General features: G+C 31.8%; 3 protein-coding genes and 1 pseudogene across 6 annotated transcripts; 3 read left to right on the forward strand and 1 right to left on the reverse strand.

Moving 5' to 3' along the window:
* Positions 1–289: 289 nt before the first annotated feature.
* On the forward strand, positions 290–3445 carry LOC108560993 (annotated as a pseudogene).
* A 2587-nt stretch (positions 3446–6032) lies between these two features.
* LOC108560994 lies at positions 6033–6404 on the reverse strand. The gene has a single exon (XM_017918735.1). The coding sequence runs from the start codon at positions 6402–6404 to the stop codon at positions 6033–6035; it is 372 nt and encodes a 123-aa protein (XP_017774224.1).
* A 1049-nt stretch (positions 6405–7453) lies between these two features.
* On the forward strand, positions 7454–8763 carry LOC108561014 (venom serine protease 34-like). 4 transcript variants are annotated; one of them, XM_017918777.1, is made up of 6 exons: positions 7454–7486; positions 7536–7633; positions 7685–7883; positions 7939–8133; positions 8187–8501; positions 8558–8762. In XM_017918777.1, exons 1-6 carry the CDS (start codon positions 7474–7476, stop codon positions 8578–8580), a joined length of 843 nt encoding a protein of 280 aa, XP_017774266.1. In that variant the 5' UTR covers positions 7454–7473; the 3' UTR covers positions 8581–8762. The 4 variants fall into 4 exon arrangements, with proteins under 4 accessions (XP_017774266.1, XP_017774267.1, XP_017774268.1 ...); XM_017918778.1 differs by having other exon boundaries at positions 7455–7486; positions 7563–7633; XM_017918779.1 differs by lacking the exon at positions 7454–7486 and having other exon boundaries at positions 7493–7633; positions 8187–8270; positions 8358–8501; positions 8558–8763.
* A 2635-nt stretch (positions 8764–11398) lies between these two features.
* LOC108561013 (dipeptidase 1-like) lies at positions 11399–15301 on the forward strand. Its single transcript, XM_017918775.1, has 11 exons — positions 11399–11931; positions 11995–12085; positions 12152–12308; positions 12372–12504; positions 12564–12708; positions 12772–12832; positions 14129–14305; positions 14370–14457; positions 14519–14594; positions 14725–14869; positions 14932–15301. The coding sequence occupies exons 1-11, from the start codon at positions 11910–11912 to the stop codon at positions 15139–15141; spliced, it is 1305 nt and encodes a 434-aa protein (XP_017774264.1). The 5' UTR covers positions 11399–11909; the 3' UTR covers positions 15142–15301.
* Positions 15302–16470: the final 1169 nt, after the last annotated feature.

The following is a 16470-nucleotide window of genomic DNA, read 5'->3' on the forward strand; positions in this document are numbered from 1 at the left end:
TAAAAATAATTATTATTTTGGTTGGACACAACAGGATAATACTCGTTAAGCAAAAATAATTAAGATTTAACTAGACATAGAATCCTCTGATTTTCAAATGCATGAACATTTTAGACAAAAATTTGACCAAAACTCAAAATTTTAATTACATATCCCAATCTGAAACAATGTTGGATACATAACTTTATTGTTGTTATTGTTTGAAGTCCTAAAATTATAATCTATATGTATAAAATAATGAACAAAAGTTTTGTTGTGATAACAAATAGCTACTATTGTCGTTATCGATATGGTGAAGTAAATGGAAAACAAAAAAATAATAATTATGTATAATTATTGCTGCTGTGTGTTCGTTTTTTTCTATTTATTGTAACATATCTGAAGAGATAATACTCCACAAGGTATATATATATACATGAGTAAATGAGAATATTTATACATAATACTTTTAATGTGCGGATAAGAAACGTTTGTGCAATTCATATATTGAAAACTGCAACAAAAATTGTTTTCGGTGAAAACACCTCATTGAAGATGGCATCATAATTTAAATTACTAAATATTTTTTTAATATTTCTATTGTCCTAATTTGAAAAAAAATACCGTCTTTTTGTTCATTTCTGTTTATCAGCCAAGTACAAAATAAATATATCGATTTTCTTTATTGTTGAGTATAATTGTATGAAAAATGGCAAAAGAAAATCCAAACATTTTGAAAACATAAAGCAATAACATACTCGAATATCCTGGACTGTTTAAATTCGGACTAATCCAGGAACTAAATACTTACAAACAAAAATGATAAAAATAAAACATCCAAAAAGAGACTTCACTGTATAAAGAAAAAAAAAATGATCATTATGTACAATAAAAAATCATTTTGTGCAGCAATTTTTAGAATTTAATTCAAATTTTATTTGTTTTGCAATTTGGAAACAAAAAAAACTTTACCTTCATTTTCAGTTCATTAGAATTTGTCCCTAATAAGCGGCTGCCCCGATTAACAATTAAGCGGAATTCATATTACTTTGAATGAATACAATTATGTCTGAAAAATAACGCAGATAAAAATTGTTACCTTAACCCTAAGACAATAAAAATATAATTAAAAAGTATTCGATAATGCATTCATTATAAATAGAGGCCTCTTCATTATTAATTTGTTGTTGTCGCATCATTGCAACTGAAATGTAATGTAATTATGTAAAAGAAAACATCATTAACCCTTTGAGGTCCTATTTTATTTTCAGTATAATGATCAGTATGTACAATTTTATTTTTCGCAAATATGTATGGTGTAAACACAGCATAGCGTTTTTTGTCGTTGCGACAACGCAGTCTACAAACGGCAGTCTAACAGAACCCTTAAATGATGTCTTACCAGGAAATAGTAATAAGTTAAATTATAGCACGGAAATGTTAATGTCGACACAGAACCGCGAAGGGTTAACTGTAACTATATGCATTTTTACTGTTTCAGGTACGATACTAGTAGCATTTGTAACAATAATTGGAAACGTGCGATTGGAACACGCGATTTCCGAAGAAAACGTGTTAACAGTTGGTAAATGTTTGTTCAAAAAAAAATTGTTTTATTCAAACCTATATAAAAGCACTTCTTTAATCAAAAAAAACATCTTACATGATTGTTTTTCATTATTCAGCATTACCTACTGTTAAAAATACATCTAGCTTCAATTCACATTAGTTGCTGCCAACAGTTTTAATCGTCGAAAGAAAAAAATTAATTTAAAATTAATGATTTCATTTGGAATCACTAGGCTAAAAAGGGTTAATATAAACATTTTTAGAATTATTGAATGATATATACTGAAATAGTTGAATCAGTTTAACAGGCAAAATAGTCGAAACGATTGAAGCAGTATTATTTGTGTAATTTGACATACTTTCTTCAAGTTTAAATTCGACTTCATTCACCCGAGGTGGCAGGTTTAATTGCTCGGTGACAGCAATCCCATCTACTAAACCTCCACCACCTAAATGTGATTGTGGATACAGACAAGAAGTAAGAAATCAATTATTTAGTTATTAATTATTACATTATTCTTGACTTTACTAGAGAGGAATCGTGGGTGGTGTCGAAACCGGTGTTAATGAATTCCCCTATATGATTGGTATAGTCGATTTAGAAAAAAGGAATATTCAATGTGGTTCAAGCATTATATCCAAAGGTACGCCATAAGTGCAGCTCATTGTTTTAATTGAAAGAACACTTCTAATTTAGCTTTGATTGTTGGTGAACACGATATATCTACTGGTACGTATATTTGTATATGTTGTATAAATATATTTATTTTTCAATACTAATACTGATAGCAATAATTTCACATTTAAATTTATTATACTTAAGTTGTTATCTAACTTATATCATTCATTCTACCATCAGTTGAAAAGAATTGTGAAAAATTGTAGATCATGTCATAAAAGAAGTTATGCGTATTTTCATTTTGCAGCTATATTACAGTTTTTAATTGATAGTTTTCCTATTTTATAAATTACTAAATTTTCAGTTTGTATGTCTGAAAACTTCATAAGAACAAATCCAAAATGGTTGAAAATAATGGCATTTCTAGGAATTATATATGTCTTCAGTTTCTCATAGTGTATACATCAGAAAAAATGTTACTTTGGGAATAAAATTGTTTTTTTCCAAACATTTCAGAAAATACTGAAATCAATTATATCGAATATAAACGGTTTTTATAATACATATTGATTAGACAATAAACAATTAATACTTTGTTTTGATTTAAAACAGGAAAGGAAACATCTTACCCAAAAATATAAGTATTAAGCAATATAATAGTTAACGAGAATTATGATCCAAATGCGCGTTACTTAGTTTTCGATGTAGCGTTAGTCAAAACGGAAAAAGACATAATCTTCAATATCGCCGTTGGACCTGTGTGTTTACCATTCAAGTTCATTGATCAGAGCTTCGCAGGCGATTTTGTAACCAATCTAGGTACTAAATGACCAATTCTCTGAATATCATTTTATAATATTGTCTTTTGTATATTTTTCAGGGTGGGAGACTGTGGAGTACAGAGGACCAGTTTCTGATGTTTTGCACAAAGCTAACGTTACTGTTTGTTTACTCGAATACAGACTGCAGACACAGTATAATACATCTTTTGCCCAATCAAATGTGTACATCGACATATAAAACGGACGCCTGCCAATATGACTCTGGTGGTCCGGTGATTTTCGCATATCCCAACACGAGACGCAATTTCTTGGTGGGAACAATATCTTTCGGTAGAGAATGCGCAAGCCGCGACCTCGCTGTAAACTCGAGAATTACGAGTTTCTTGCAATGGATTAAGAACCAGACTCCAGGTAATTTAATAAAATTATTAAAAAGTAGACTTATATATTCATTTTATTTTATTTGTTTGCAGATGCTGATTACTGTTCAAAATAACTTTGTATTCAATTAGATAATCCAAATACAATTCAATAAAGTACACAATGTGATAAAAGTTAATATTATTTAGTCTATATATTTTTAACTTGAAATAATACTAAGAAATACTAAGATATGAAATCAATCTCACAATAACCATATTGAATATCGAAATAGTTGAACATAAAAGATAACATAATTGAGTAAACGGCTTAACTCCATTTTTGTTATTTCGCACTTCACCGCTAATTGCAATTGTTTAATTGAAGATATGCTTAAAAGAAGATTTGCTTCTCTCCCGTTTAGTGAAAAAGAGATTATTTTCAAGAGCTCAAAGCTCAAACAAAAATATTTAAAAATAATTTTAGTAGAGATATTTACGAAAAAAATACTTCTCAAGTACAAAATATCTAGAATAAATTTGAATATTCTGATATAAACAACATCAATAAAGCATGCAACAGATGCAACCAATTAAAAAAATTGGAAAGGGAGCTCGTATAGAAATTTTGTAGTGCGCAATTTATAGAAAATATAGCAATACATAACAAGGAAGTTACTGCAAATTAATACATTTTATCGAAATTAATAAATGCTATTTGTTTTTTGACAAGAACTACCTTTACGAGAGTATTTTGAGCATCACGAATTAGAAAATAGAGAAAATTATTTTGAATTGGTATATCTACTCAGTGATTTTGTTGTACATCATTCCCCGGTTAAAAAGTCACTGATATATACCACCTGAACACCATGACTTGTTCAAGTCACTCTCGCATACAGAAAATACAGATAAGCTGTAAATTGTGTAATTTATATAGATAGAAGATTTCCTGAAATATATAATAAATTGAGTTTTTTTTTCAATTTTAATCATTTTAAACTATGTCGAATGGACTTGAGCTCTTTCAAATTTTATAATAAATCTAATTGTTAATTTTGAAAGTGTCTTAAATCCATTTGTGGTAAAAACACATATTATTCACTTAATGATTGCTATTATTTTAATAGAAATTGTAAATTTAATTCTCTTAGATAAACTTATGCGTCACACTGCATTCACATTGTTATCAAATTTAAATATCTCAATTTAAATATGAATTTATTTAATTATGACAAAATATGTAAAATAGTGTCTCATAGACTAATCATCTTGAATCCACAATTTTCTGCTATCAAGTTACTATTTGGAAAATATTTGTGAATTCAATCATCGTTTTAAATAAAATGATTTTTTATAAATATTCTTCCTGCTTTAAGAAATTCTTTTTTTTTACTGGTGGCTCAATTGAACTACAACTAACTTAAAAATGCTATAACTTTTGAAACGTATTTCGCCTAATGATAGCTGATATTATTGAAATTATTCTTTTCAAGCCTGCGGTAGCAGTTTTTTGGAAAAAAAGTTATCAGTGATAGAATTCAAACGTAATAGTATGATAGCCCAATATTTGAGCGGAAAACCAAAAGTGGCAATTGTTAGAGCACTCGAACACCTTAATGTGAATAAATAAATATATGTGGTTGAAGTGGTTCAGAAACTTAAGGCTCGAATTGAATGAAATTTGCGACGCAGTAGAAGACAAATGGCTACTCAGCTAAACATATCGAACATAACCATGCAACAAATATTCAAAATCGAACTCAAAGTGAAGCTTTGCAAGTTCCAAAAATGATAAGATCTCACCGATCTTAAAAAAAAATAGACTCGATAGAGCGAAGGAGTTGCCAAATATCGTCTTATCTGATGAGAAATTTCCCAATTCAGATACTCGTAAACAAACAAAATGATCGAATTTACTTAGAAGAACAGTTCAAGCAAAAAATTAGATATTCGAATCACATTTGTGCAGCTTGTGACTCGCGTGTCTACCAACTATAGTTCGCGCTCAAGGTGGCCATATCGAAAATTTGAAATAAATTAAAAAAATTTAATTGTTTTCCAACATTTTTTGATTGTGGTTCAATAAAATCCAATTTCAAATAAAAAAAATACAGCGTTCTAAAAAGTGTAAAATACTTATTAAATGTATCATATAAATTCTTTAACTCTTTACTATTAGATTGGTCAAATACAGTTGAACCTCGCTTAACGAGTTTAATCCGTTACATAATTTCCGGATTTTTACTCGTATAGTGAAATACTTATATAGTAATATACAAATCTTCGTAATTATATCCATATAAATAAACACGTAAAAGCTAGAAAAATAAAATCATAGAATATAAATTATTTACATTTTATTCGGCAATTTTTTTTTTTATTTAAATCTATACTCTTATGCACAAAAATGTGTTCATTAATAAAAGTATTATTTACTAGATGCCTTTGAAAAATTTAATGTTTATGTATGTAGTTTCATGTTTAATTATTATAATATAAATTTAATTTTTTTATATTTATTATTTTTTTACAAAAATATAAAAGTAACTACACCTTTTTTTTGTAGAGGAGAGGAAACCTTACATATGGACCATGGGTGGAGTTATGGTACTGTGGGATTCTTACCGCACTAAAACCTCTTCCCTTCTTCGCCAGCATGTTGGACCTGTATCGCTATACTACTCTGCGATGCTGATTGTCATTGCCTCTCTGGCACTTCCCCTAATAATGCTGGCTTCCACTGCCACTATCCTCGTAGGCCCTCTGCTCGTATTCTTCCTTGCTTAGCAGCACCTCCGTTATGTACGCCGCTACAACATTCCAGCTATCCACACTCCTCAACATTTCACCGACAATATTTTCAGGCTCTAGCAGAACTCCCAATTCTGCCTCCGCCCTGTGCTTCCTTCCAACCCATCTGCAGCACCTAAATAGCGTGTGCTCAGAGCTATCGTCCTCCACGCAGTACCAGCACCTTTCATCCTCCTTCTTCGCGATGAAGTGCAGGTACTTGCCAAAGCATCCATGGCCAGATAGCGCCTGGCTCAGGTGAAATGTTGTCGAGTCCAGGCTCCTTTCTCCGACCTGTGCCATTTATCTTGCCATTTTTGAAGCAATCTGGCTCTAGCATCCGCTTTGGTCGCGCTCCTCTGCCTCTCACCTCTCTCCAGAACAAGGAGCTCTATTGGTGGCACTCCAGCTATCACCTGCACAATCTTCTCTTGCTAGGCTTCGGTCCACCCTTGTTGTGCATCAACCTGCTTAGAGCTGTAGTTGTTTCTGCTGCTCAGGTGGCTACTGCCCTGATATGCTCGGCGTAGGTCAGGCTACTTTCAATGGAGACCCCCAGGTATTTAATAACTTTCTTCGGTATTATTTCTGTGCCTGATATGGTAAATTTTATAGGTTTTGCTTTCCTCATTCCGATCAATAATACCGCTTCTGTTTTTTCTGGCGCAAGTGTCAGACCTCTCTCTGACATCTAGTTTTGTATGTTCCAAGTGGCCTTGTTTGCCTTTTCAGTCAGTTCCTCTTCTGTCTTTGCTACCACCACTACTGCCAGGTCATCCGCATATCCAATGACTGTTATGTCTGCAGGTTGATTGATCCTTAGCACTCCGTCGTAAGACAGGTTCCATATGTGGGGTCCTATCACTGATCCCTGCGGAACTCCGCTATTTATTAGCATTTTTTCTTCGCCTTCGGTGCTCGGGATCTTTATGGAGCGCTCGCTGAGGTAGCTTCTTATAATTCTTTTAATGTAGGGGGTAATTCCTCGTTTGTTTACCTCATCCATGATGGTCTTCCATGCGACTGTATTGAAAGCGTTTCTGACGTCCAGCGTCAGTAGTGCGCAGAGCTTTCTCTTGCTCTTGATGCCTGTTCTTGCTTCCTTAGCTATGTTAACGACTGCTTTTATTGCATCGATAGTAGACCTGCCCTCTCGAAAACCATAACTACACCTACCAGTAACTACACTTAATTACCCAAAAACACATTTTTAATGACTTACCGTTTTAATTTGAAACAAAAATAATTACTGATACTAATGACGCTAAACATAGATAAGCAGCAAATTATATGAATAAAATAACTATGCACAGAAAATGCATAGTTATTTTGTTAATATATTTTGCAAAAATATTGTATAATTTCAAATAAAATGACTGGAAAAGGTGAGCTGATTTTCTGAAGTGTTCATGAATTATCAATCTATGTATATAGGTTTAATCCTAATATCGTTAATACTAGCTTTAACTATACAAGTGATTATCACGCAAACTACACCAAGATCTCCCTGCAATTGCGGTTATCGACGAGAGGTGAGCTTATCAAAACGAAATTATAACTCATTGTAATTAATTTCTATCTAGATACGCAAATCTAATGGAAACGAGGCTGGAAAGAATGAATTTACATACATGAGCGCAATCTACGATACGAAAATGAAGAAAGGGCTGTGTGGTGCCACAATAATATCTAGCAAATACGTAGTTACAACTATAACGTGTGTAGAAGAATTGAAGATAGATAATTTAGTTTTGCTTGTTGGAACGAATACTTTGAGTGACAGAAAGTATAAAAAATATTTCAAAGTATTTAATTATTGAATCTACAATTTCTTCAGGAATCAAGCCAGGTCCTGCGGCTGTTTATCCTCTTAGAAATATAATGACTCCACAATATTACTACCGAAATGAATCTGACATAGCCATTGTCCAAACTTACGATCATATTCAATTTAGCCTTTACGTTGGACCGATTTGTTTACCGTTTAAGTACATCGATGATCGTCTCGATAATAAAAATTCTATAATTTTGGGTAAGTAATGTAAATTATTGCGCTTTTTGAATTACAACACTCTGTGTGTTTAGGTTGGGGAAAACCATTTCAAAACTCGAAAGATAATGTTTTGCTTAGAAACACCGTTTCTACTATCGGCAACTCCGAATGTCAAGTTAAATTACCTGAGGTAAATATATTGGAAAGCGATATTTGCGTGAATTTTGAAAAGAAAGGTGCATCTTGTCAATTTGGGTCTGGAGGTTCGTTGATTCTTCGAGATGAGAGCACTAATCGAGATTACCTTACCGGTTTGTTTATCCATAACGTGAAGTGCGCAAATGAGGAAACTTCTGTTTATACCAGGGTTACCAGTTATTTGAGTTGGATTAGGACTATGACTCCTGGTAATGACTGAAAATAGAAAAAAAAAACTAAATATCAATAATTATATTTTTTGCAGATGCTCACTACTGTACTAACTAAAATTTAAATAATTATTTTAACTTTTAAGTAAAGTTGTTTTGCGTTCGGGTATTCAGTTACAACATGTACCCGGAAACGTCCAGGAGGGGTTTTGATCGGTGGCCGGGATTTTTAAAATGTATATATAAAGAAACATACATTGTTATAAAAATAATAAATAATCCTTTTTGAACTATCATTATTCTACATTTTAAAAATTAGTATCCTCTTTTGTAGAGGAAATCTTGTACGGGTGGAGTCGTGGTACTGTGCGATTCTTAGGTCACTTCACTTTGTTCCGCATAACATGTGTTGTTATCTTTGTTTCCATTACTGCTTTTCATTGGTCTTCTCCAACCTCCACTCGTCTTTTTCCTTAGTGGAGAGCAACCCTACCACATGTTTGCTAGGATGTCATAGATCTCCGGCTCTTAAACATTTAAACAACGTCTTCCTACCAGTCTAAACGTTTTCAAATATGGGAACTAGTAGATATTTATTTTGGGATTTACTTCAAATATTTCTATTTTTCGAGAAAAATCTTATCTACCGGGACCGGTCGAAAACTTTTCAACATTTATTCTTTTAAAATTAAACAATCGATACAAAAAAAAATGCATATTAGCTTCCTTATGCACGTGCATAATTAAAAATAAAAATGTATCGCAGGTGTTTACTATGTGTTTATAATTCTGTCGTGTCCCGGGATGGAATATATCAGGACACTCTGGAATAATTTGTAGCTTTATAGATGTAAAGTCTTATTGGGTTTTATGGTTAAGTCTAGATTAATGTATTTAATAGTATTTATTTAACACTTAGATGATAGACTTCTTAATATTGCTTCCATTTGCTAACAAGTAACAGCCAAGTTTTTTTGTCCTATGAAAATGTTACAATGAGATTTCTATTAAGTTCGGAGAACGAGTTCCGTGTGATATAGATTGGAAGTAATATATGGGAAATTAAAAATTGAAAATTTAACTGTTTATTAACGTGACTTGACCCTCATTTTGGTAAGATTAGATATTTATAAAACGTCAATACATTTAGTGTGTAATATTTAGTTAGTTAAAAATATTAAAATATAAAACAAAAATTTTTTTATACATATAGCCTTTGGCCAGATAAAATATAATGTACATTAAAGAATATTACATGGAGTTTTCAAATATCAAGAAAAATATAATTAAAACTTATATTATATTCAATTAGAAATTACAATTTTATCCAGATAATACCAGTAACAGTTTTTTACTCTTGCCAAATGTGGTAATTCCATTCGAATGTCACTCCACTTCACTTTCATTAAAAACACAGACGTGATATTGTGTTGAATATAGTTGTTATCAGTTTACCAGTGGAAGTTCTTTCAGTCCTATCCTGGTGATTTCTTCAGTTTTACATTTTTCTGTATGATAAATTGCACTTTTGAATGCAAGCCCATAAAAATCATGGTGAAGTCTTCTTGTTCGTGTTATCTGATAGAAAAGGCTGAAAAACTTTAGTGAAGTGATGTGCTAATATGTTTGTTTTTTCTAGGTTACTCCTAGCAAATTTATCATCGGTTTACCTAATGGTTTCGAACGGGGATAATTCTTCAAAATGTTTTTGAATATCTTGGATTTTATAATTTTGTATCATGCTTTTTAGAGACTTGGTAGCTTGGTTTAGCTTTGTTTTATCTCTGGGGTTTTTTGACTCAAGGGGTGTGATATATTTATCTTTATAATCTGAAACGTCTCTTGACGATTTCCAGGCTGTGTATTCCAATTTGTATTCATCTACTATAGTTCTGAAGTGTTCCCAGTCTATATGCTCGTTGTACAGTGATGGTGGTTTTAACTTACTCTTTGTCTGTGTGCTAGTACAATATGTTTTATTGTGTCCAAATCAACAAAAAACATGTGTAATGACTCTTTTGTCACTCGTTGTTTCACGTTTTGTATTTCTTGGGAGCTGCTTTTTGTTTTTGGGAGCTCCATTGTACTTTTTCTAGAATGTAGGCAAATCCAAGCAAGTTCTGGTAATGCGATAAAGCTTGCAGAATGTTCTGGAAAGCCAAGACAATTAAAGTGGTGTTGTGTCTGAGCATGCAACCATACTTACACACTAAGCGATATAAGTGAGCAATATTTAACAGCAGTTAACAGACAGTAGAAGTACGAACACGTCTAAGTAATAAAGCAAATATATTAAACTATTGTTCAAGTGTTTTAACCCAACAAACAACACAAATGGAATACTTTTTCGCAAGTTCCCATACATTTATGCCCGGTGCACTTGTCACACATGTCTGACGTATTCATTCATTGATATATTTAATTATATTATATGTATTGCACGTAACCAGGTTCATCATGGTGCAAACTTTCACTTTTGTATACAGATTTATTTTTTAACTCTTAGGGTACGTCCGTCCCCATCGACGCCTGATTGAGAATGATGATGTGTATATCAGTGTATATAATATAGCAGTGATTCTTATTAAATGACAATGCATTAAAATAATTGTCTGAACTATTAAAATAGTTTAAAGAGAAAATATAGATCTCGATTACTGGAAAATAATTATCAACCCACTCGTCGTACTATAAATATTTTAATGTTGTATTTTATTAAATAATACATAATTTATAATACATATTTACGAAATAAATCAACTATTTTAAAATTTCAACTATTCAACTATTTTAGAATTATTTTGATATTTTTGTATATAATTTTTCACAAAATTTGTAATACGACTTATAAAATCTAGTTTATTTTCTTCTTCTCTTTCTTCCAATCTACAGAGAGTGGAAGTATGTAATTTAGCTCGCACTATGTGGTGCATTTAGCCAGTCTATGCCTAATTAAAGACCAGACCATTAAACATTTAAAAAACAAAAAATAAATATCAGCACAAACAATAACAGAGCGAATAACATTAAAAGAAATAAATAAATAACACCAAATCAATAGAACCAAAAATAATAATTGACTCAGTAAATCTAATGCAAATTCTAGGCATCTTCACGCTGTTTCATATACCGGTACACAGATGGCGCCATTTGCCGCTAACATAAATTTAAACACGGCCGCTCACAGATAATGCTATATAATGGAAATAGCTCGGTAAAAGTTATTTGATGTACGATTGTGCGTCGGAGGTTGGTTAAACGCTCATTTGATACCAAATGAAAAGTCGAATTTCAATCGCGATAGGAGTCAAAAAGTGTGCGCGCATCTTTGTGTTTTATCTTTCGAGTGTGTAGCGATTATATAAATAAAAAATATAGATATATTTATTGCTTTTCATTGATCTATAAATCAGAACAATCCCAATAGAATTCAGGAAACCACCAGAGATGCTGGCGTTCAGATACCTGTGTAAGTATTCAAATTTACAAAAAATAAACAACTTAGAATTAACGCATTATGTTTTTTTTTCAGTATTCCTCTTAATAGGAATCGCTTACACCAATTATGCTGATGCTAAAGTTAATGTTGACCAGATCCTCGATGAATCGCCAATAATTGATGGGTATTAAAGATCATATCTTGAATTTTCCACTTAATACATTATATATTTTCTTTCTAAATCATCCAGACACAATGATTTACCTTACAATCTGTATCATATTTTGAAGAACGATCTCAGCAAATTCAATTTGAACAGCGATTTGACTAATAACAAGGATTGGAAGGACTGTGATTCGTGCTTCACCGATCTGCCCCGTCTCAAGAAGGGTAAAGTCGGAGCGCAGGTACATTTTCGAAGAATAGAACGCATTCTTCCAGTAATTATCTTTTTCATTTTTGTTTTATAGTTTTGGGTTGCTTACGTTGGATGCGGTACGCAATACAAGGATTCGCTGGGGAAAACATTGGAACAGATTGACGTTATCAAGCGTCTGGTGCAGAAAAATTCTGAGCACATGGTGTTTGTCGATTCGGCAGCAGGTATTAATTAATGTTTACATTCACTTGTGCGGTTCACTGATTTGATGTGTTTGCTTTAGGTCTAGATACTACGAATGGAAAAATTGCGAGTTTGATCGGTATTGAAGGTGGTCACTCCATGGACTCCAGACTTGGAGTCTTGAGAATGCTTTATGACCTAGGAGCTAGATACATGACCTTAACGCACACCTGCAACACACCATGGTATTTCATCAAAAATCGTAGTTTTTTTTTTCAATTTAATTATATGTTAACGTTTTCTTTCAGGGCCGACAGTTCTTTGGTCGACACGTCAAAACCTGTACATGATCTATCGGCGTACGGCGAGGTACGTTCATTCATTTTTACGTAATTTTCAATATTTGCGATGACATCGCGGTTAACAACAGTCTCATTTGTACAATTAAATACTATTCAAATTTGCAATTGCTGTATAACTCGTTGATAAAAAATTATCAAGTTTCACTAAGTCGTACTGGAATAAGATAGTAAACAAAAAATTAAAAAAGTGCTGTCAAACAATGAAAAACAAAAAAACGAATTTAAATTTAACTATACAATGATATAAAAATAATATCTTTATTGCTAATTAAATTGTTACTTAAAAAAATATTCCCTTGAATATTTTTGAATGATGTGCAACGTTTTTCGATTAGTTTTAATCTTGATTTCAAAAGGTATAATCTCCCTCTTTAAACTGTAACGCTTTTAGTGGCCTTAATCCAGTCAATCGCGAAGGCCCCAATTTGCGTTGCATAATACGAAACCCATCATTATTTCTCTTTTATCGATCATCAAAATTATCGCGTTGCTGTTTGTTTTTTTTTTTTTGGTATTATCTAAATTTAAAAAAAATACAAAAATGTGCATGAAACATTTGGAAGAACTGAGCAAAAAAAACAAATATACCTCTACGAGATAAAGTCAAGTGGAAGTGATTTGTATCTGGAAAACATTACTTTGCTATTTATTATTGTTGATTTTTGTGTGTTTTCGTAAATTCTATTTTTGAAATGTCGAATGTCTCTCGTACCAAGCGTTTCAAGGACAGAAAATTACGGTTTAACCACGAACAAGCAAATGACAAAATAATGAAAATGTATGAACGCAAAACGAAGAAGGACGTGCATTTTCCAGGAAAATGAAATGAGCGATTTTGCTGTTTAATTTTGTATTGTCGTGCGATGAGTAACACGCGAATATAATATCAATAATCTGAACAGGTTTCAATTAAATCAAGCTCAAGTATTTGTCACGCACTATTAGCAAAGCGATTAGTGACCATTCCATTATATTCCAACAAAACGTATACAAATTATTAATACAACCTTGATTTAAAAAGAGCAAAAAAAAACACGATTTATATATAAAGTAAAAACGCCGATTATCCGGGTCTCAATTTACCGTGTTAACAGAGGTCGCGGAAGCCTTAAAGTTTACTTAATTTATAAGCTAATTAATAAAATTGTCTCTGCAAATCAACCATTTAGTAAATCAAGTTAAATAAACAATCAAAAATTGCAGATCACTTTTTAAACTAAATAAAAGTGATGTTGACGGTTTTCTTAATATCATAATTAATAATGCTTTTAAAAATGTATTTAAAATTATGTTTTCTTTTTAGGAAGTTGTAAAAGAGATGAACAGATTGGGAATGATTGTAGATCTTTCTCATGTCTCTCACAACGTGATGAAAAAGGCGATTGAGATTAGCAAAGCTCCAGTGATGTTCTCGCATTCTTCTGCTTGGGGTGTACATAATCACCACCGGAACGTACAAGATGATATTTTGGTAGCTCTGGTAAATTTATTGACAAGATTTTTTTATTAAATTTAATTTTAAAAAAAATGTTATTAAATTGCAGAAAGAAAATAAAGGTATTATTATGGTCAACTTTTATCCGGGATTCATTAGCGACAATCTGGAAACTGCATCCTTGGAAGATGTTGCCAGTAAGATTATACATCTTTAATTTGTAAGTGTATATTGCAATTGACTATTGTTTATTTTCAGATCACATTAATTACATCGTTGATAAAATTGATCACGGTCACGTTGGAATTGGTGCCGATTACGACGGCGTCGATAAGTAAGTAACATTTAATCATCGTTGAAGTTTTGAGAGTATTTTCTTGAAACTTACAGTAATTGATGAGGATTACAAAAAAATAATTTTAGAAATTAGTAATTTGACAATTGGAACTTAACTTTGTTTGCAGAGCGCCCATAGGACTTGAGGATGTATCCAAATATCCCGACTTGTTTAAATATTTAGTCGAAAAAAATGAAACGAGATGGACTGCAGATAACTTGAAGAAATTGTCTAGGCAAAATTTCATCCGCGTCTTCGAAGGGGTCGAGAAGGTAAGAGAAATTCGTATTTTTCTTATATGAATGTGTATTATTTAAATTTATTATTTTTTTAGGCTAGAGATGAATTGAAAACCGTAAACCCATTCGAAAGTTGGATTCCAAGTGATGATTTGGATGCGGTCGAAAAACAGGAGAAACTGTGGCAGTGCCGTACTTTGCTCAACAATTCCATTCCTTACCAAAATGCCGCCGCCTCGACTATTCCAAGTAGGATCTTTCTTATCGTCGGCCTCATTGCAAGCTTCGCTATCTTAAGAATGTAATATTTTATGCGCAAATAACGGTGTACTATATTCCCAATGGTTTATCAAATTTCATTAAAATTATTATAGAAGTAGTTATCTACAGCTATCGTGTGACCATAAAAAAATGTTTTTGTCAGTCCTATAAGATAATAACAAATAAAGAATAATTATATTTTAACACTAAATTTACAGAAACTTCATATTCGTATCTGTTTTGCTTTTACAAAATGAATTTAACCGGTCATAGGTAGGTAGAAAAACTGCAATATATGTCGGAAAAAAAAATGTGAAGTAAATAATTAAAAATAATTAATTCATATTTTAAGAAAATTTACAACTTTTCTCATTTTATTTTAGCATATTTATTGGTCATACAATATGAGCAAATGACTTTCGACCAACAACTTTTCTTAAAATATCTCTAATAAATATAATGAGTTTCTTTATTATTTTTCATTGAATTTCATTTAATAAATTATTTATTTACATAAATAAATATATTGTAAAATTTTACTTGTCGCATTATTTTCCATTTTTTGTCATTTTTGGATACCTATTTCTTCTTTGTACTAAGCTCTCATCTGAGAGCTCCTTCGTTTAGCTGAGTCTTGACCAGACTTGTCGACGACATACCTATCCGAATTCGTAGCTTAAGTGAGATACCTAGTTACGGCACTTATTAATATCAAAACTACGGTATTGAGTTATTATTCCCATGATCTTCCCTAAGAGGCTTCCACCTTCTACCTAGCCTGTCACTAACCTATATGCAACCTATAATACATTAATAAGACGATAAAACAAATAAAGACAACCTGCAAGGGATCTACGTCAACGAAAATAAAATTTGGGGGTTCATGAAATGAAAATCGGGGTCCACGATAGTGGAACTCAACATACACTGATACTACCTATTTACTTACATTATACTATTTTATAATATAAAGACATACATTATTTATAAAAGTACCTATGAAGTAAAAAACATATTCTATATGTTTATAAAATTGTGTAAGTTGTAGGATGTAGGCTTTCGCTTTGTGGTCGCAATACATTTTGCACCTGCACATAATGATATACCAGTATCATCTTGTTACAAGTATACGCGGAGTCTCAGAACAAAGATCTTAATAATTATAAAAATGTCCCAATATAAAATTTACAAAAAAATCAATATCAGGTAAGTAGGGGGTCTATCCAAAACCGAAAAACATGGCAAGGGGTCTACGACACAAAAAAGGTTGGGAACCTCTGGTATACACTTACAAGTTTATTTAAAAAAATATACTTATATATACCATGACTGAAAATATACACTAACATCTTAGATTACAAATTGTTATATGT

The sequence above is a fragment of the Nicrophorus vespilloides genome, unplaced genomic scaffold (genome assembly GCF_001412225.1).
Source record: "Nicrophorus vespilloides isolate i.1.1-1 unplaced genomic scaffold, Nicve_v1.0, whole genome shotgun sequence".
In the NCBI taxonomy this organism is placed as follows: Eukaryota; Metazoa; Arthropoda; class Insecta; order Coleoptera; family Silphidae; genus Nicrophorus; species Nicrophorus vespilloides.

Coding starts and splice junctions, on each gene's coding strand:
- LOC108560994 (XM_017918735.1), bottom strand. CDS start 6,404: ATGGCACAGGTCGGAGAAAGGAGCCTGGACTCGACAACATTTCACCTG.
- LOC108561014 (XM_017918776.1), top strand. CDS start 7,511: ATGAATTATCAATCTATGTATATAGGTTTAATCCTAATATCGTTAATA. Junction 7,884..7,938: donor AACGAATACTTTGAGTGACA/GAAAGTATAAAA, acceptor CAATTTCTTCAG/GAATCAAGCCAGGTCCTGCG. Junction 8,502..8,557: donor GATTAGGACTATGACTCCTG/GTAATGACTGAA, acceptor TATTTTTTGCAG/ATGCTCACTACTGTACTAAC.
- LOC108561013 (XM_017918775.1), top strand. CDS start 11,910: ATGCTGGCGTTCAGATACCTGT. Junction 12,505..12,563: donor GTTTGTCGATTCGGCAGCAG/GTATTAATTAAT, acceptor TGTTTGCTTTAG/GTCTAGATACTACGAATGGA. Junction 14,595..14,724: donor GATTACGACGGCGTCGATAA/GTAAGTAACATT, acceptor CTTTGTTTGCAG/AGCGCCCATAGGACTTGAGG.